The sequence below is a fragment of the Chelmon rostratus genome, chromosome 13 (assembly GCF_017976325.1).
Source record: "Chelmon rostratus isolate fCheRos1 chromosome 13, fCheRos1.pri, whole genome shotgun sequence".
Classification (NCBI taxonomy): domain Eukaryota; kingdom Metazoa; phylum Chordata; class Actinopteri; order Chaetodontiformes; family Chaetodontidae; genus Chelmon; species Chelmon rostratus.
Genome location: NC_055670.1, coordinates 10,515,900 through 10,536,990, shown reverse-complemented (window position 1 = coordinate 10,536,990; position 21,091 = coordinate 10,515,900). Strand labels below are relative to the sequence as shown.

Sequence of the window (21,091 nt, the reverse complement as noted above, 5' to 3'; positions counted from 1 at the left end):
CTGAAGACATCGCTTGACAAGATGATGGCTTATTTGGACTCAGTTAGGAAAAGAAATGAGGTTATCACTCCACAAAACCAACGCATGAACGTTTGTTAACGCAGTGTTACTGCTTATTAAACTCCTTAATTACTTTTGACCCTCACACCGCCGCCTGCTTCTTCTTTTAAACCCCAGAAAATTAATTACCCCCCGCCTCCGCCGTGAATGATTTAATAATGTTTAAATTCAATAATGTTGATTCAACCGGCACAGTCTCATACAGGGAATGATGATATTTTTAATTCTATGATTTTTGTTAAGAAAAAACATCCAAACTGCCTCGTGGATTATCTGTAATTGTAAAGACTGTTTTAAAACCAGCGAGAGTTCTGACTTGTGGTGCGATTAATCAATAATTTAAGCATCCGTGTGCCCAACACTGATGGCGAGTGTCCAGAAACAGACCAATGATACACACACACACACACACACACACACACACACACACACACACACACACACACACACTATATGACATTAGTCTTCCACTTTACTCTGCGCTCACTCGCTCTCTCCATGCGGTTCATTTGACGAAGCGCAGCAGTGCGCCGCGCTCCTCTCCTGGTGCGCACCGACCATTGATCAACGTGTGCAGTGCCAAGTGAGACTCAGCCACAGTAAAGGCGGGAAAATAAAGGAGAAAGAAGCAAATTACTGTTTTTTTATTTGTTTGCACTACAAGACCGAGGCAAGTCTCAAGCGGACGGAATATGGATGCAGAGTCCAGTTATTTGACCACATTGGAGGCTCAGACGCAAATTGGCAGAAGGTCTGAATCGAACTTTTTGTGAGCTCCGAGACAACATCAGATCAGAAACATGGACCTCTGTGCGCGAAATGAGACCTCTACGTCCCCGGAGTGCGTCGGAGCGCAGACTGATGCGCTACAGAGCGGGACCGGGAACGGGAGCTTGGAGACGACAAACATCACCTACGGCAACGTTTCCACACTCCTCATACCTCAGCGCGTGAAAGGTGAGCGGGCACACAGATGACTCCACACCTGGAGGTTCATTAAAAGTCGCAACAATGACCGCACTTTGTGTTTACTGTCTGTCTGGCATCCTTTTTCTTGTGGCGTTCGCTGTGGAGAGGCGCTGGGTCGATTTGACTCAACTCTCCCTCTGGTGATCATAAGGAGACAAAACTCAACTGCGCTGCAAGAAAACGAATTGTAGCTTTCCTGTAAAGAAGCATTTGGCTCATAATTTAAAAACAACTTCAAAAAGCAGCACCATCAATTAAAACCACAGGCCAGTGAAGGGTTTTACAGCATATGAGGGCTATAAATTTACAAAACAGCCTCTGTAAATCAATTTGGCAGCTCTGCACGACAGAGGAGAAAATGCTTTGGTAAATCAGTGGAGTTAGACATCCTGATGTGCCAGAATCTCTCTTTCAAAGTAAAGCTTAACTGTTATGTCCTGTTTTCCTTTATTTTAGGGGAGATTCTGTGAAAATACAGTGAAATAGGGATCAGAGAGGACAGAGAGAGAGAAAGTGTGTCATAGTCAGGAATCCTGCCCACATGGAGGATTTATTCAGTGAAGAAAAGAAAAAAAAAAACGTCAGCTGTCTTCATATCTGGACTGCTCTGCATGGTCATGCTGCTGCTTCCTGCTGTTTTAATATTCAATATCTGTTTCTATTTCCCAAGCATTTTATCCAAGGCGATTGCTTAATGATGTGTCTGCGTGCTGTGTGTTGCACAGATTTCAAGTCCCTCTGAGGTCCCTCTGTGATTTTGGTCTGCATCTATAAAACTGACTTGGCTCGTGCTTGTGAACGAGAAAGAACATTAAAGTGCGTCATCACTCTGGCAATTTCCTCTCAGTCTCAATCCCCACCTGCTTTTTTTCTTTGTCAATCACCACTTGCTATTTTCATCCGTCTCCATCCCTCACCGGCTGTTTGTCAGTATTTCCATGTGTTGATGAGGTGTGTGTGTGTGTGTGTGTAAGACACTGCGGAGACTGAGCACCTTCATTATGCTGCTGAGTGTTGCAGCTCAACACAATAAGTGAGAGTTATTAGCTTCTTCACTGTTGATACACACTGTATTTCCTCTTTCAGTCATTCCCATGATTTCATCTTCTGCACCTGCATTTAGAGTGGTGGAAGTAAATCAAGTTCTGTACTTCAGCACAAAAGTGTAGTAGCTGTACTTTTTCCATGACATTTCATACATATGTGTACTTTAGTACATCTGAGCTGCAGTTACTAGTGAATAACTTTTAAAAGGATGGTGCATTTTCAAAAAACGTACACAGTATGTAAAATCTGATCCATTAAACAATAAGTCAGTTAATCAGTTAGTTGATTAGCCTGTTTTGATAACGGATTCGACTTTTAAGTAATTTTTCATGCAAACACAACTGAAATATTTCATGGTTTCAGCTTCTCAAATGTGATCATTTGAGATGATTTGTCTTAAACTGCAGTAAACTGAATAATTTTGAGGTTTGGATGCTGGCTGGACAAAAACAAGGTATTTGAAGGTGTCTGTGTAATTATGGTGGTACTTTCACCTTTTTCTTACATTTTACAAACCAAACAATAAATAATTAATCGAGGAAATAACCACCACTGCATTGACTTTTACTTTTAATACTTTGAATACATTTTCCTATAGTGATACTACTTCAGTTACACTCTCAATGCAGGACCTTTACTTGTAATGGAGTGTTTTTGCAGTGTGGTATGACTATGACTGTGGCATTAGCAGTAGGAATGTGAATACTTCATCCACCACTAAAAATAATGATAATAAGCACCCAGCCATGTGCATGACCTATTATACTGAGCTAAGTCAGAACATTCAAATTACAAACCCGCTGAGGCCACATCTGACAAGAAGAGATCAAAACCGCTGTGTCTCGTGTCTCATGAGAATTGCGGCAGTATGGATAAATTGGGAGCCACATCCATTTTTATGCTGCACCATTAAGTTATTTCGCCCACACACTGTGTCACTCACAGATTATCACTTCTCTTCAGTTTGGCTTTTCGCTGCCTTATTTCCCTTTTTAGCATTCCCACTGTATAACGCAATCACACACCCAGCTTCTCAACAGAAAAAAATTCTAATATCTGACCCCGCACAGCTGCTGTCACCATCATTACTCACTATGTCACTCCTGAATTTGATTACTTCTGCACCACGTTTGTTCATTCGTCTCGTCTCGTCTTTCTGTCCATCGCGCTGGCTGACTGAGTTGTGTCACGGTCAGATTCCCTCTCAGTTGCAGGCATTTTTCTGCAGACCAGGGGTGTCAAACCATGTGCCATGCACCACACAGTCTTCAGGTTTTCACCAATTCCCTCCTCCGCTCTGGATTACACTTGTTTGTAAGCTGTGACATGAGCTGGGGGTCATGTTCACATGTCCTGAAAACCAACGAAACTCAACAAAATATGTTGTCTGTAGCTGCCCTTTGCAATGACGTTTTCATTCATGCTTTTAATGTATTTTTCTGTCCTCATTAAGTTTAAAGCTTAAATTTCTTGTTTAAAAGGGAACTCCATCAATTTATGTACATCCATATGAGTTTACTAGTCAGTGGTAGTATATCTCAGCCTGTGAAGCAGTCGTATAATACCTGCAGAGGAGCTTTGTGAAGATTTCACGAGGCTCAGGCTCTGAGACTACAATTTATTAAAGGAAAGCCTGTGTTTGAAACTGATGACGTGGAGTTTGAGAGACGTTTACCAGAAAGCCTTCCTGTCTAGTAAACGTCAAGCACCTTCTTATTTAATTCTGTCCAGCATGTCCCACATTGTTAATGAAATGCAGCACATAATTGCTAGATTACCCTTTTAATGGGGCAAAATGCACGCTGTGGGTTATTGATTGATTTTGTGAAGCATTTCATGTCACTGCTTTGCGACAAATCGCTCCACATTTCAAAATGTTGTCACATGGGATGCAGCCCAGCTGTGATTTGGAAGTAAAAACCCGCAGATTCTCTAAGCGCTTCGCGGTAAATGGTTTGACTCCCCCGCTGTACATTTGATATTAGTTCTAGTGGCTTTAAAGGAAGACTGTCACACCTTGTTCACTCTGCGAGACACAAGTGGATGATTCTACATTTACAGACAAATCACTCAATAAAAATGTTGTCATTACTTGGAGATGATGATGATGGCACTATCATCACCACCATTTTTAATCACTGAACACAAAGCAGTTCATTCCTCACAACAGCAAAAATTAAACCTCCTCTGATTTTCACCTCCCTCTCGTCTCCCACCACACATCTCAGCGCTCCACCTCTCCTGTTTGTGCATATTTCACTCACTCCATCACTCACACCCTCTCATCTCACTGCCTGTTGAGTGCTGAGGTGTTTAATACATGCCTGCACTGTGTGCCAACCAGCCAACATGTTATTTTGTAGTCTGACCGCTGTGGGCAGGGGCTCTGCGGCTCGGGCGCTGTAGTCAACAAAAAGTGTTTTCCTTCAGTGCCTCCATCAACTGTTTGCAGTTGGCTTAGTGACAAGGCTTAGATGACATTTACCATGCTGGATTAGGCACTAGCTGTGACATTTACCAATACCTCGGTCTTACAGGCGCAGAGCTGGATTTTCGCTGATGGGTGCAGAGACACGAGGGCTGACTTTGGTGGAAAAAGTGACACACACTGCATATGTATTAGACAGAGTGTAGGAGGTAATTCATAGTCAATATAATGTACGAGAGAAATAGATGAAACCTTAAATATTCATGAATGGAGTATGAACCTCATAATTAATTCATCCATTATTTCACCGCATGCCTAATAATAGCCTCTGCCTCTGCAGTTAACGCTTTATTATTTTAATGTTATTGTTGGCAGGAAATTTGTTCACCAGCCTTTCATATCCAACCTCAGATTGATGGTAGAATTAGCAATGGAGTCTTTGAATTGAAGTGGAAAAGTTTTAGTGGAGTTTGCATTTGCACAATTAAACTAAACTGCGTAAAATGTGTAAAAAAAGATGTGCATAATAGACCTCCTCTGAGTATGTTAAGTAACCAAGTACGGATATGTTACTGAGGTGACATGCGATGGCGATGCACTCTATTAAGATATAAATACCAGAAAAACTGAATCAAGATAAGATGAATCAGTTTTCTCCGACATGTCAAGATTATGTTTGATAATTGCAAGTAGAAAACCTCTGGAAGCTGCAACAAAGTTATTTCCCCCGCGACCTGCTCACAGTGCCTCTACTGTGTAAACACAGAGCAGACTGTGTGCCAGAGCCAGTGGTCAAACATGGCTGATGGTCACTGCACACACTCCCCTGAGACCAGCTCCCCGCACCTCCAGTGCTCCAAGCTCCCCTTCTGTCATTTGGCTCTTTAAACTGAAAACAGCTCTCCAAATAATCGGTGGAGCTGAGTGCAAGCTAAAAATTGTCAAACGGGCGGCGCTGCTTTCTGTAATAGCTTAATTTTCCCTGTGAAGTTGTAGCTGTATAGTAGCTTCAGTGTTTAATATATTAAATCCATGGAGTATTTTACTGTAACAACACCATGGTGCTTTCCAAAGCTTACATTAGACCTCTAGGGTCACTGCGCTGTGGCAGAAACAGTGGTGATGATGCTGTAATGAGACTGAAATAATGTGGCAGAAATAAAAAAGAGCTGTGGTTGGCCCTGCAGCAGCAGGTCAGCTACAGCGCTGATATCATGAAGTCACAGTTTAACAGCTGTAGCTGTAAATGTTTAAGTTCAATATGAAGATCCACCGGCCTCCAGACAAACAAATCAATGCGAGCATAAAACTTTTTTTGTGAAATTGAAGACGTTTTTTAGAATTTTTTAATTTGCATCAAGCTTTCGAATGCAATATTTCAAAATATGCATCAAAACACCTTGATGGAAATGCAGCTAATGTCTCATCTCTCAAGTCTCACATGCTGTCATGTTAATATTTTGTGGAGCATAGAACGTAACAATTAATAATTAGAAATGTGAAATTTGTTATTGGTTATGTGACTAGAGACTCTCCAGATTATGGGATTTGTCTTATACCTTTTATTAGATATGTTATTTATTAAACATTTAGCAAATGTTGTTTTTGCAATTTAATATAATTTAGTTAAATGTATTGAAAATTCTGAATATGCTTGAGAACTGCACAAGTTATTATTATCATTTTTGTCAGAAGAAGAAGAAACAAGCTGAAACACAGTTCATACTGTGAACTTGTTACTGCAGCAAACAGCTGATCATTTACAGCTGTTGCAGAGCAGCATTCATTTGGAAATGTGTCCGTGGTTACCTGATAAATGTAATTCTTATATTCACTCTCTTAACTCTGCTTTGGTCCCCACCAACTTTTGAGGAGATATCTGGCTCCTTAGCTGCTAAATGCTCCACTATGTTCACCCTCTAGCCTCTACGCTTGTCTGGTTATCTTATCTGGTCAGATACCAGTGGTGGAAAAACTATTAAGATTGCTTAAGAAAATAAGCAAAACCAGCACATGTGTGTGTAAATACTCTCTCACAAATAAAAGTCATGCATTCAAAATTTTGCTTGAGTTAAAATACAAAAGTATTAGCATAAAAATATATTTAAAACAACACAAGTACTCATCATGCAGAATGTCCCATTTCAGAATAATGGGTTGTATTAGAATTGCATTGTATGCATCAATGTATAAGCATCACTTTAATGTTGCAGCTGGTAAAGGTGGAGTTAATTGGAACTACTTTACGTAATACAGGGTAGCTTGTGGATTTTCCCTCAGGGGTGAATGAAGTCTGCATCATAAAGTATTTGTTGATCATGTTTTGTATTGGCCAGCGAGCGCAGGTGGAGCACTGGCGAGCAAGGTGATTAATACGACTGCCTTCACTCTTACCGCATGAGCAGGTGTTGGAAAAGCTAGCCTGAAGGAACTGTGTTAGTGCGCTGAGGGCGTTATCAGTGTTTGCTTTACAGCCAGTGAGCACAGAGGAAAGCTAATTGGCTTCGATCAGACAGAAGCCAGTGTAACATATTTTACTAGGCGAGAGAGAGCGAGAGAGACAGTAATAAAGGAAACAGTGCTGAATCCTCTCTCGTACCAATCATCTGTCTGCACATTTTCATTATGCTCATGCAGACATATGTGCACACACAAGCACAAAATTAAACACTTTTAGTTGCTGCCATTTGCGAGCCTGCTCTGGTGAAGAACCCCTGATGTTCTGTCAGCAAAGCAGTTTCCACCATATTAAAGGTTACTGCTTTTTAATTGCATAGGAGTGTGACAGACAGATGGTGAAGCCTCATGTCATCAGATGGGGAGACTGTGCGTTTCTGATAGAGGGAGATGAGAGTGAGACAGCCGAAGACAGACTAACTGATTTTGCTGAGCAAGCTGAACCTGAATCCATCACTAAGCCTGCAAGTAATCCAAAAACATGTCAGAGTGACGTGCTGGATGCAAGAGAATTAAATCAATTAAGTGAAGTGCTGTTATCCTACTTTCATATATGAGCCACATATCTGCACATATGGATTTGGAGAAGCCAAATCCCATCCTTGATGTTTCTCCTCAGCTTCGTGCCACCTCTTGTGCAGCAGTTACACAGTTTTTCAGCTGTTTTTGGATAAACAGACAGATGAGTGGAGCTCAGATTTAATGCCCCAGCCATTTGTGCACAATTCCCATATTTACATCCCAGGTGGATTACTGCAAATCAATATGAGTCAGGATAACTTTAAACAGATGTGACACAGGCCAAGGGACACAAGGGCATTATGTGTTGTGTTTTTAATATCATTCGCGGGGTTGAGAGTCAGTGAGGTGTGATCGCGTAAGGAATAACCCTTAAGGGCGCTGATCAGCTAGAAAACAGGAATCAATCAATGATGGTGTAATGACCCTCTGATCCTTAAAAAAAACATTTAGATGGCCTGTGGTAAAAACACAGAAAACCGAAAAGCTGCTTTTTCAGGCATTTTGACATAATGAAAAATGTCTTTATGAGTCATGTAGATGTGTGGCTGGCTTTGTTCACGCAGCCATTTTCTAGCTGTTTTTTTTTTAAGCTTGCGGCTTTAATGGAGAGTGGAAGGAGAGGAACACAGAGGAATGCTGCAAAGAATGTAAAATGCAGAAGACGCCTGAGAATAGCCTCATAGAAGTGGGAATGCAGTGAGTAAAAAGGAAAGAGAGGAAGAAAGAGAGATAGCAACACATTTAGATGTATTTGCAGATTTTAGTCTATGTAATTCACCAGTGCCTTTGAGGAACTGTTCACGGTGTATTTTCAGGGGATTAAGGCCCGAGTGTGTTTGGTTGCACATGCCTCTACAACTGTGCCAATGAAGTTTGGGCTTATGTGTGTGATGTGATTTGTGTCCTGCGGATGTGGCGCACATGGGTGCCTCTGTAATCCCCAGGATACAGACACAGTAGGTTGGCCGTTAAAAAGTGTTGTGTCTAAGCAGCGGGTGAGGTGAAGATAACAGGGAGTGTAGCAGACATGGACCTTTGCAGGATATGATCCAGTGAAGCTGCTGATGGCTGGCGGCACCGACAGGCTACGGGCTGCAGGGCTCCAGCATTTTGTACTTTCCAGTGTTTTGTGTGCTGTTAGGGGTGGAGGGATTAATGCTGGTACATAAATGTGATACACAGCAGACAAATTAGTGCAAATGGCCCCAAATGACTGAAAACATGGAGCTAATTAACAGTAATTGGTTATAGTGGACTTTGTTTGTACAAGCTAAAAGCAGTGGTGGAAGAACTCACATCTTCTACTCAAGTGAAAGTAGCACTACTGCTCTACTAATATTCTACAACCAGTAAAAGTCTTACATTAAGTGCATATCTGAAACAGAATAGCAGAATGGTCTCATCATACAGGAACACTATTAGTGATGATTTAAGGTGCAAGCAGCATTTTAATGTTCCAGCTGCTGGAGGAGGATCACATTTTAACCACTGCGACTATTACTGCTATACTAAACTGCTGGAGAGTTTAATCTGTAGCACAGTATCATATTTTGTAAATTGATCATATGTTTTGTTTGTAATATATTAATCTGTAGTAACCCCAGCTGTCGCATGAATGTAGTGGAGTATACAGTATGTCCCTGTGAAATGTAAAGCAGTAGAAGTACAAAGTATCATAAAACTGAAATACTCAACTGAAGTCAAAGCATCTCAACATTAAGTAAAAGTACTTAGTTACTTTCCACCACTAAAAGCTATTAACTACCATTATGTTTTTTCGGAAAGTGTTGCTATATTGATCTACGTGTGCAAACAAAGTTATAATTAATGTAAGATTTTGTAAATGAAACATCAAATCTGTGATACCTTAAAATATGAACTCTTGTTTCGAGTGATAAGTGGCTTTAAAAAGTGCAAGTAACTTTATGGGGTCAGCACATAGTGTGTTAGCAGTGTCGCACTTATTATTATTATTATTATTATTGCATTTTATTACTGTGCATCCTATCCAGATGTTCTTCAAAAGAAAGAAAGTGGATACATTTGTTTGTCATTGCAGTAATTTTGAAATGTGTGTGCTAAATCCTGGTAAAGCACTTGAGAGTCCTGGAACTGTGCTTGGTCACCCAGTGATCGCTGGCTGTCAAACCTGAGACTGTGTGTTACCTGTGGAAACCACCAGGTGGACAACCAACCATCAGCATGAGAAAATGTCAGCTGACAGTAAAATCAGGTCACAAACTGGCTCAGAGAATGTGACAAAGAGCAGTTTTTGTTTTTAGACTGTTCATCAAGAGTAAAACACACACACACACACACACACACACACACACAAACACACAGAAACAGTTATACACGGTGTTATTGGCTTGAGGCTGTCAGGATCAATAAAAACAGCGTGATCACATTGATCTTCATGTAAAACAGAACAGACGGACTGGTTCAGCAGAGCAAACACGTTCATGCTGTAACGCAATCCTCTGCTCCTGCCTGTCTCTCTGTACTAGATGGGGACCACACACTGCGGATCCTGCTCTACTCACTCATCTTCTTCTTGAGCGTAATTGGCAACCTGCTGATCATTGTGGTGCTGACGGTCAATAAGCGCATGCGCACCGTGACCAACACCTTCCTGCTGTCGCTCGCCGTCAGTGACCTGATGATGGCCGTCTTCTGCATGCCCTTCACCCTCATCCCCAGCATCCTCAAGGACTTCATCTTCGGTGCCGCCATGTGCAAGATAGTGTCCTACCTCATGGGTAAGAGAAGGGTGGTGGCGAGGGAAGGGGGTGGGTGACTTGTGATGAGAAGGCAAGAAAAGATTTAAAAAGGTGAAAAATAGTGGCTAGAATAAAGATGAAGACGCTCTTTGTGTATAACTGCCATCATATATTGTATATTTTGCATCACCTGCTATCCCATTATAGCACGTCTTCAAACCTGACAAAACTGACTCTGCAGAAGCTGCCTGCTTTGCCCCTTTTTTGTGTGATTAAAATAGAAACAAAACAATATTTCCGCCTGTTTCTTAGGCTAATCCTATATTGCCTTGAGAAGTGACTTAGTGGCATCCAAAAGAAAATGAAAAGGGGGCTAAACCACGGCCGCTGGGACTTTGCAGCGAATTATTTTAGTGCGGAACTAAAACTCCATTCAGATGCAGCTTCTATATTGATTTATCTTAATTGTGAACCTGGGCTGCAAATTCCTTGGAAAAAAGAAGCAATCAGGAAGTTAACAAGTTCTCCGACCTCCAGTCCATCACTTTACAAGAAAAGGTATTGATTACCGTTGCACAGTATCACATGCACAACCCATTTTCATTATCCCCCCATTTGTGGGAGGTCGAGGAATCTCAGTGGGATGCGCTTGTTCCTTTAATATTCACTTTAAGTGAGCAAGGGGTCATTCTCCTAGTTCACATCAAGGGCGTATTCATGCCTTTAGGTAATGAGTACATCTCACAGGCCCTTTACTGAAAGAAATAGACATTTGGGAAATACTCTTATTCAGAGTTAAATGAGAAGATCGATACCACTCCCATGTCTGTACGGCAAATATGAAGCTACAGCCAGTAGATTGTTAGATTATCTTAGCACAAAGACTGGAAACAGGTGTAACGGTTAGCCTGGCTCTGGAAGGTAACAAAATCTGCCTTCTAAAACTCATTTCAGGCAGAAACACTTAACGTCAAGGAATTAACCATGCAAATGGTTACACAGTCAGATTTGGTGGAAAAGGCTCTGCTGTTTACGGGAGCTGTAAATGACTCCCGGCAGTGATGAGGATCCTGCTGATAGAGCTAATCCTCCTTAAACCTTAGGATAAAGCATCAGATAAAGAAATATGAACCTAGAGCTTAGCAAGATAACAATACTAATGCAAAAAACACTTGTGTAAATATGATTGGTTGATACTGTTCAGCTGGTAGCGAAACATATGAACTATGGCATGCTTTTATTAATTAACATATGATATCTTGCTTGTCTAATCTGTATAAATGACCATGTGTAAAAAGGACATGATGTGGTTTTATGGGGGGGTGAAATGCCTGGCTTCCTGGAGCCAGCTGTTTCCCCCTGTTTGAAGTCTTTATGCTAAGCTAAGATAACCAGTAGCTGGGTGTAGCTTCATATTTACACTACAGTCATGAGTAGTATTGATCCTCTCAACTCTTTGCAAATAAAAACACATAAGCATGTTTCCCAAAAATAACTATTGTTTAAGTTTCTGCACAAGCAGTAGATATACTTACAGTATCAGAAGTAAAAGTATGCATTATACAGAATAGTCTATCGTGTTGGATTATTTATCATTGATGATTATCATTGATGCATTCACTTATAATGAAGCTTGTAGTTCTGGACTTCTTTACACACTTCTGTTAAATCTATAAACAATATATCATGTAAAAGTATGCAAAATAACTAATCATTATAGATGTCAGAAAAATGTAGTAGAGTAAAAAGCAAAATAGGTCTCTCTAGAGCGTAGTGGAGTATAAAATGGAGAACAAGGACCTCAAAATTGTGTTCTTACAGCACTTGAGTAAATGCATCGAGTTACTTTCCATTACTGACTGACCAAAGGAAAATTAAGTCATAGAAGTAAACTCAGATCCATGGAAGTAATAGAGGTAACAGATGCTCATGCTCTCCTGCACTTGGAAATGAAATTCTACACTCATCTATACCATCATCTATATTATCAAAGCAAATATGAAAACATAGACCACATAAGCTTCTGCATAAACATGGAGAAGTAGATAAAAAGGACCTAAAACAAAAAGAATGAGTGAAAGTTAGAGACAACTAAAATGAACAAGAACAGAAACACCGTGCTGACCAAGAGAGAAACACCATCTGAGAACTGAAGAGAAAAGGACAGCACATGGCCTCTGAATGAAGGAGCGCCGTTGTCATGATGCGCCAAGGAAAAGTGGACAAACCCAGGGGAGGGACTGTCGGCTGATTGTGGGCTGATTGCTTCAGAGGGATCTGCTGTAAAGCTGCCCTCATACAACACAGTGCACCCCTGGGTCCTGAGGCGCACACACACTCTCTCTCTCTCTCTATCACACACACACACACACATACACACACACGCACACACACAGAGTTTGTGTTCTCACTGAGGACGTGGATAAGAGAGGTAAAGAGTAATTTCCCGTCTTGCCCTGTCAGGGGGGAGACGGCAGATCACATCAGTGGCCGAGCTCAACGTGATTTCTTCTACCAAGACCCAGATAAGCATCCCCACCTCCCCGCCTTGCTCTATATTCATTCACAAGCACATCTCCACAGAGCGACGCATTCTGTTCTCCGTTATTATTCCAGATATTACGTGCACATCAACAAACATGTTTTTGTTGCTTTTTATTACATGTCCAAACTCCATTCTTAGCCCGGAGCGGTAATAACTTTTCATTCGTCGAAAGAAAAGATATCTGAGAGCAGACAGTCGCATGTTTATTTACCTTAAATAATCTCTTTTGTTTTCCTGCAGGCATATCAGTGAGCATCTCCACATTTAGCCTGGTTGCCATAGCGATTGAGCGCTACAGCGCCATCTGCAACCCCCTGAAGTCACGGGTGTGGCAGACCCGGTCCCATGCGTATCGGGTGATCGCTGCTACGTGGCTGCTGGCCTTCACCATCATGATCCCCTATCCGATCATCAGTCACCTGGAGACTTTTCAGCGTCCCGACAACACCACTGCTCACCAGTGTCGCCACAAGTGGCCCCTCGCCACGGCAGAGCAGACCTGGTGAGTGTTGATGTGTTCTTTAAAGGCAGAATGAGCAGGATTTTCCTAAAAAAAACAATGTATAGAGTCATATAGAGTCATGGTGTTCGTATCTGCTTCTCTGTGCTAGTATTTTCTTATTTTGCTGTGTTCGGGATGTTTTCAGGTGTCAACCTTTGGGCAGTGGGTGTGCAGCCCCCCACCAGTGGTGGTACAAGCACTCAGATCCTTTACTCAAGTCAAAGTACCAACACCACAGTTTAGAAATGATGCCTTAATGTGTTGATCACTTAAGTGTTGCAGCAGGACAAGTGAAGCTCATTTTAATGACTTTATACAGTTCAATCTACAATAATATAGGGGTTCAGTTTCTCTTTATACTCAGTGAATGTTTTTCTCATTATACAAAGATGAGAAAAACTGTTACTGTTAACATTAGCTAACATTAGCCACCATAAGCTACAGGTCGGTCCAGACTGCTGTAAATGAAACTATACAGGGGAAGATCCTTTCCATATGTTGAAGTGAGAAATGCTACGTTTTATTGTTTATTAATTCAAATCTTAAACAAAGAAAAAATATTTTACTTTTTCTTTTAATAGTGATGTTAATGGTATATCCGTTTTAAATTGTAAACGTTGTGATTATTACTAGCTTTCTTATTTTTAAATAAGATAGAAGAATAAAAAACAAACTTTTCTTAAAGGACACGTTGTGATGCCAGGAGAAAACACATAGTAGCTTATATCGGAGAAATGGAAGACTAATCATTTAAACAATTTAAAGTAGTGTTATTTCAGGCTTTCAAGTAAGACATTGTGAGATTTTGCTATTTTTCATTCTGCGCACACTACTTTGAATATCAGAGCGTATATCGGTCTGAACTCTCAGCATCATTTCTCATTGATCCAGTGGAAGGATGTAGGAGGCTACGTGACAGAGAGTCTCACTCTTGGATTAAGGTATGGGATGATCTGCGATGAAGGAAACTGCAGGTTTAACTGAGTACAAAAAAACTCAGGGTCACTTTAACACAGAAAGAGTCGCATTGCATGAAATTTGTTCAGTTAGAAATAGATTTCTCTCCATGCAGTTGGTAATGAATATGAAATAATGGAGGAGATTATCACACCACTCTGTGCACTGCAGTGTGCACCCCACCATGGTCCTATAAAACCACTCACTGTTCGGTGCGTCTCATTGACAGATTAAAAAACAACAGATCGATGGAAGAATAAATAGAGATTAGTGAGCGTATCCAAACAACACACACAGTTTCTACACATAACACAACGTCCTCTCTTTAGGCTTTAACTGGATCCATTGCTTGTTGTAACATACTCTATGTGTTTTCTGTTATAATGGCATTATCTTGTTATCATGAAAAAGGGGGTTTCCTTTTGCAATCCCAGATAATCCAATTCAAAAAGATAATAAAACACTGTTAACTGGAGATATAAACCAGCTGTTTTCTTCCCCTTGACTAAGTGTCATCAGTTAAATTTCCAGGGCAACTGAGCACACAGAAGCACATAAAATGCAACTTAACATAAAACTTGCAGTCAGGTCGTCCATTTATCTTTACTCTCCCGGCGCTTGTCGTCTGGAACATGAGCTGTTTTGTATCAAATAAACTTGAGATGAACTCTGTTTGAGGTGTGTGTGTGTGCTTTCAACAAGGCACGCTCCACTGCAACGCCTAATTTACTTCCATGTTTGGACCTGGAGCCTGTTTTTAGCCGCTCTCACTTTCTGTATATCTGGTCATTTCGTGGAAACATTCAGGCGGATGAAGAGACCAGACGGATGTTTCCGTGTGCTTTGTGTTTTGGACTTTGGATGGAACAGGCTTTGGGGTGTTTTCAGTTAACTCTGTGCATATCCGTGTGTATTTGTGCACAGCTCAAAATTATGTGGGTGTGTAAATCTGTGCATGGGTACTGGATGCAGTTCGTGTCGCTAGTGTTTTACCGTAAGAATTTGATTCACAGAGCAAAGCGTTGTTTCTTCTGAATACAAAGGGTGAATTATCCACTACAAAAATCACCTGGTATTTCTTTTTCTTGAAAAATAATGCTTGGCTCTGTGCAGGTAAAGGTAACACATTAATACATGAGAGGTACAAACTAGGGCTGCACGAGTGCCTGCATGCACCATTATCCTTATACATGGACATCAGGATACTAACCTCTCTTGTGTCTCTTTTAGGTACATCCTGCTACTGCTTGTGCTGTTTGCGATCCCGGGGTTGGTGATGATCGTGGCCTATGGGCTGATCTCCAGGGAACTTTATAGAGGCATCCACTTTGAGATGGGCCACAAAAAAGACTCTACTGGTGAGGCCATGTACACTACATGTGGAAAACAGGAAGACAACAGCTGGGTAAATTGGCTCATAGGCAGCCATTGTGAATAATAAAATACTCAACAGTAAAGCAAAGAGTGGAAACAAGAGTCCAAAACACCAACATCGCTGTTGTCATTGTCACCATGAACAAATACCTAGAGCAGAAAGAGAAGGATAGTACCACTCTGTCATCTCCACACAGACAGACCAAATTCTATTTTGTTTAAAAAGTCAATAGCTGCTGACGTTATACCTCATATATCCTGATAAAAGAAAACTGAACTCAGTCTGAAGTGTGCTCGGACTCCAGAAGCTTTCTGCAGTAAATATCAGTTAAAGTTACACCAGCGGCTTTACATGCATGCATTCCCGTTCGCTGATCAAGTCATGCACCTGAAAATTGGGCCAATAAAATAGGCAATTAATGTGAAATAAAGCCTTTAAAAAAATAAAAATTGTAAAAATATATGAAATGAAGCCTTATGAATTATGTCAAAAGGTCTACCTGCGTCTCTGGAAACAAGCAGGTATCACGCCTCTCCAGAGTTCCACAGGTGTGCACACAAATGTCCTCTGATCTCAGCGTCCTCCAGTGGACACTCAACACTTTCTAGACGACTGAAAACGCCAAACAAGGGATGACCTGAGACTGAACATTTCAACTTTTCTCCAAAGCATTTTCTCATGAAACAGCTGTCAAACCTTTAACAACATCCTTTTTAATAAATCCTATTCCTATCATTGGCGGTTGTGCTCTTACCTTAACAGGCGCAAACATACGACACAAACTCTGATTTAAAAGCTTTTCTATCGATCTCAAAGTTTCCAGAGGGAAAAAGCCTGGATCTGTCTTTTTAAACACAGCATTTACATTTTCTGACCGTTTCAGCCCAGTAGTTCATTGGCTTGTTATGTTGATAATGTGGACACACTATGAACATAAAAACGTGTCTGATGAAGCAGTATTCCAGATTTGACTTTAATGATGCTGATCCGCCACCTGCCAACCCGACTCTAACGTTAGCATTCACATTCCTTTCATGTGATTTATGGGCACAATGAGGAAATTCATCTTATTGAAGATTTCATCAGGGCTACAATCATTGTGATGTGTGCAGATTAAGTGAAACATAACCTTTTGTGGGCATATGCGAGTGTGTCTGGGATGATAGCAGCATGGAGTGTGTTTGCCGGTGCTCCATTAGAGGATGGAATTGGCTGGCAGCTGCGGGCCTGGACATCACCATCTGCTTGATCTCAGAGAGAACAAGGCTGTCAAAAAAAAAGAAAGAAAAGGAGCTTGACAGACAAAGAGCATGAGGTAAAAAACAAACAGGAAATCAGGGGGGAAAGGATAATGAACTTCTAAAATAACCTCTTGGAAAATGTGTTTGATTTAATAATCCAGGACCGGTTTAGCAAATTGTGTCATCTCTACTGTACCAGGTTTTGTCTGTATCTGCTTGCCTTAGGGCTCGGTGTACTCGATGTATGTTGTCTTTTGTCCTTTGCTGGACTATTAGATTTTATCAATAAATTGCAATATACTCTGATGGATGATAACTGTGTCTCAGCAAGAATTGCCAGTCACTCTTCTTTCCATTAAGGTGAGCCTCTGCTCTCTAAGAGCTATGATTCGCTCAAAATAAACCGTACAGACATGCGCTTTTACAGAGCCATGGCACTTTGGCTTAATTGATAATGTAATATTTTTAGAAATCAGCTGGTTGTAGGACAGCACACAATTAACTTATTAATCAAATATATGACAAATATTGTACTGGAATAGAATAAATACCTGCAGCCGGTAAGTCCGAAAAAGCATAAAAAAAAAACACATTTCTTTTTCAAAAGCAATAATCCACAGCCGTCACTGTGCACAGTTTTTATTGACAACTGTTTTTTACTAAAGTGTGACTGCGTAGTTGTCAGTACTTGTACTAGCTGGACTTAGTGGTACATAAGTAGTACTAGTACATACTTCTAAAGTACAAATAGTGTCAGTTGTGCTCGGTCTGACTTATTCAAATACTGATGAATTCTGCCGGGTAAGGTTCAAGGTTCAATTTTCAAGGTTACTTTATTTATACCCTAGGGTAGATTTGTTTTGCAGAGAGTGATTCACAGCAAACCACATACAAACAAAACACAAAAGGCTGAACAATTAATATCATAATCAAGCAATATGGTCAAGTGCAATATCCAAATTAGGGTAAAGGTAAAATGTACCACAACATACAATCATAAATGAAGCATGTTGGTGCTGCAGAGATGCCCCAACCTGCAAATCATATTCCCAAGATGTAAGGAAACATGCTTGTTCGGTACAGACCCCAGCAAATACCATCGTCACCTTTCCCACTAAAATTGTAACTCATATCACCATCACATTTTTGTTTTTGCATATATTTCGGCCCTATTTCATATCTTCTGTATGTGAAATCTTATTCTGCAAAATAAAGCACCAATTGTACTTTCTGTGTCGACATAGCTGTGAGCATCCGCAAGGACCCTCCAACCTCTTCCAGTCCAGTCCAACCGTGTGCATTAGGGACGGGTTCAACCACATCTTTTGGTTCAGATCCGGTACCACATACAGTAATACCAGGGACAAAACCACCAATGATGCTACTGATTCCTGCTTTTTATTATCAGCGCAGCTAATGTATCATCATGTTGTATGATGATGTATGAGAGGAAGACATCATTAATACGCTTCTTCTAAACATAACTTAATTTCTACTGTCTGCAAGCATTAGACATTTATTTTACTAATCTGTACTATCTACCTAATGACATACAGCACATGTGAAGACACAAGAGAGATTTAATGGTCAATTACAAATAGTTATTGTGTTTTTCTCTGAACTAATGAGGAGATCGCTGCTCGTACGCGCACAACAGCAGCAACAGCAGAGCGGAGAGAGCATGCAGTGGCAACTGTTTTCATGTGCGCAGAATGTGACCTAATGTGAGACGGATCCAGTTTTTGGCGTCAAATCCAAATGATGCTAATATTGAAACTCAGAAAAAGACTTTGTATCTGCAGCGTTCAGACTTTAGGTATCAAGTATGGGGAGTATATCTGTCGCTTAAAGGACTAATGTGTTTAGATTTAGCGCGATTTATTGGCAGAATATGGCAGAAATTAAATATAATATCCATAATTACATTTTTATTAGTGCATAATCACTCGAAAAAAAAAATAAAAAACAGGATGGAAAAATAACTACAAGAATGGCCTTTCTCAGCTTCCGTACTTCACAATACCTGGAAAGTAAAGTAAAAGCAGAAAGTGTCACGAAATGGAAACATTGCTCACATATTATGTGATCAAACTTACTTCACTATTTTAAATACAATAATAAAGTATGTACTTTCACTATATTATTTGACTTTGCTCATCCTTACAGATGTGAAGAATGGACTGACCTCCACTGTGTCTACTGGCAGCGATGACGGAGATGGTTGCTACGTAAATGTCGTCCAGCGGCCGCACTCGATGGAGATGTCCACCATGGCTGCATCAAGCCGGGCAGTCAAGGCAGAGAGACCGCGCAGCAACACATCTGAGGCTAAGCTGGAGGCCAAGAAGCGAGTAATCCGCATGCTGGTGGTGATCGTTGTCCTGTTCTTTCTCTGCTGGATGCCACTGTACTGTGCCAACACCTGGCGGGCTTTTGATGACCTCTCTGCCAAACATGCCCTCTCCGGGGCACCTATCGCTTTCATCCATTTGTTGTGCTACACCTCTGCCTGTGTCAACCCAATTATTTACTGCTTCATGAACACGCGTTTCCGCAAAGCCCTGCTCGCCACCTTTTCCTGCTGCGCTGCACCTTGCCATCGCCGTCGTCGCCGTGGGCTGCGGGACAACGAGGAGGATGTTATGGCAACGGGAGCGTCCATGTCGAAGTTCAGCTACACGACAGTCAGCACCATGGGAACCTGCTGAGGCAGATGGATGCAGGCACAATCCAGAAGAAACAGTTTCTACGGCAACACAGCACCCCACATCATTTGTCTTTAGGCCAAATCTGTGCTCATAGGGACGGTAATGTGGAGTGGAAAAACAGGCCACATAGTGTAGCAGTATAGAAGCTTCACCTATGACTGTGAGTAAGCTTATAGGTATTACTTCATGAAACCCAGTCTTACATTGTAAATACCTCCATAGATACACTGAAAAAGCACAAAAAAAAAACAGAGCATACAGCTATCTCTTATCACAGTGGATCAAGGCATGTTGTTTGCTTCGATGGAGGATGTGTGTGTTTGCGCAAGCAGTACAGAGGATGTGAGTCGTGGGGGGCTGTGTGTCATGTGAAGCAGTTTGATAACGTAGCAGTCACTATGTAGCTAAAATAGGACCATTTGCTATGTAATTTTTAAACTGTGTTTTATATTTTGCTGTCAGTTGTTAGCGTTTATCTGTGTTAATGATGGTGATGCCTTGTGGACTAAGTGCCTGGCTCTAAATACTATGTTTGTCTACTGTTGATTTGCCTCATTCATCACAGGCACCATAATCACAGGCACAGTGGAACCTGAGGGAAGTTGAGTTTAAAGACTCGTAGGAAAAAAATAAACAAACTGAAAATCCTCCACAGACGACAGGAGTTTCCTCCACATGGGAGCTGATGAATGAGTGGGTTGCCAGTTGTACGTGGCTCCATGGCTCGCAGAAAACTCTTCAGTGCTATAAACAGCTTAGATGGGCAGTGGTGTTGCCTTGTGCTGTGGTTGTGAACTGTGATGCTAGCCACCTTTGTGTTTTTTTCTGTGTATGCTGCAATGTTTGTATTGTGTCCTTGCAGGTGAACACAGTAGCAAATGGGATAAGGGTACTTAGAATTGTGCTTGTTTCTCATATCTGGGTGTATAGATTGAGGGCAGTGCAAAACCTGCTGATAAGTATTCAGCACTTCGTGGAGAACACTTTGTGGAGGACTATTTCCACACAGTATTGTATTTCTGATACAATATTAGAAGAACTCCCCTCAGTACAACAGACGGTACTGCACATTGCAAGGACAAAACCTTGGATGAAGTTGATAGTAGTAAAGAAAATTTTGACAGAGAAACATAACAAGTTTTAAAAGAAATACATTCTGATGTTATCATATCTCTTCATATAGAATATGCTACGTACATGTACGAGGCACATTCGTGCATCCTGTAAATGTAGGTTTGTTTTACTGATAATAATGCACACAGCGCTTGAAATCACACAAGTGGCCATATTTTGAAACACTGATGAAATGCTCGGGTAAAGGTTCATGTTACAGTATCAGTGGGTTGCTGCTCAGACTTGCACAGTGCCCAGGCAACCCACCACTGCTCGGAGGCCTGCTAGCACTTGCTGAGTGAGATTTAAATCAAGTTTACCACTCTAAAACTAGTGGCCTTAAGGGTAAAAGCTTACTTATTACATTGTGTTACACTCAAGACCACCTGAATTGTATCCAAATGAAGAGCAGGGCAACATCAAGTTTAGTCGTCAAGAATACAGCAT

General features: G+C 41.1%; 1 protein-coding gene across 2 annotated transcripts; it reads left to right on the top strand.

Moving 5' to 3' along the window:
- Positions 1-860: 860 nt before the first annotated feature.
- On the top strand, positions 861-19,531 carry LOC121616482 (cholecystokinin receptor). 2 transcript variants are annotated; one of them, XM_041951263.1, is made up of 6 exons: positions 861-1,017; positions 1,301-1,306; positions 9,991-10,242; positions 12,989-13,250; positions 15,438-15,565; positions 18,990-19,531. In XM_041951263.1, exons 1-6 carry the CDS (start codon positions 861-863, stop codon positions 19,529-19,531), a joined length of 1,347 nt encoding a protein of 448 aa, XP_041807197.1. The 2 variants fall into 2 exon arrangements, with proteins under 2 accessions (XP_041807197.1, XP_041807198.1); XM_041951264.1 differs by lacking the exon at positions 1,301-1,306.
- The last annotated feature ends 1,560 nt before the right edge of the window (positions 19,532-21,091 follow it).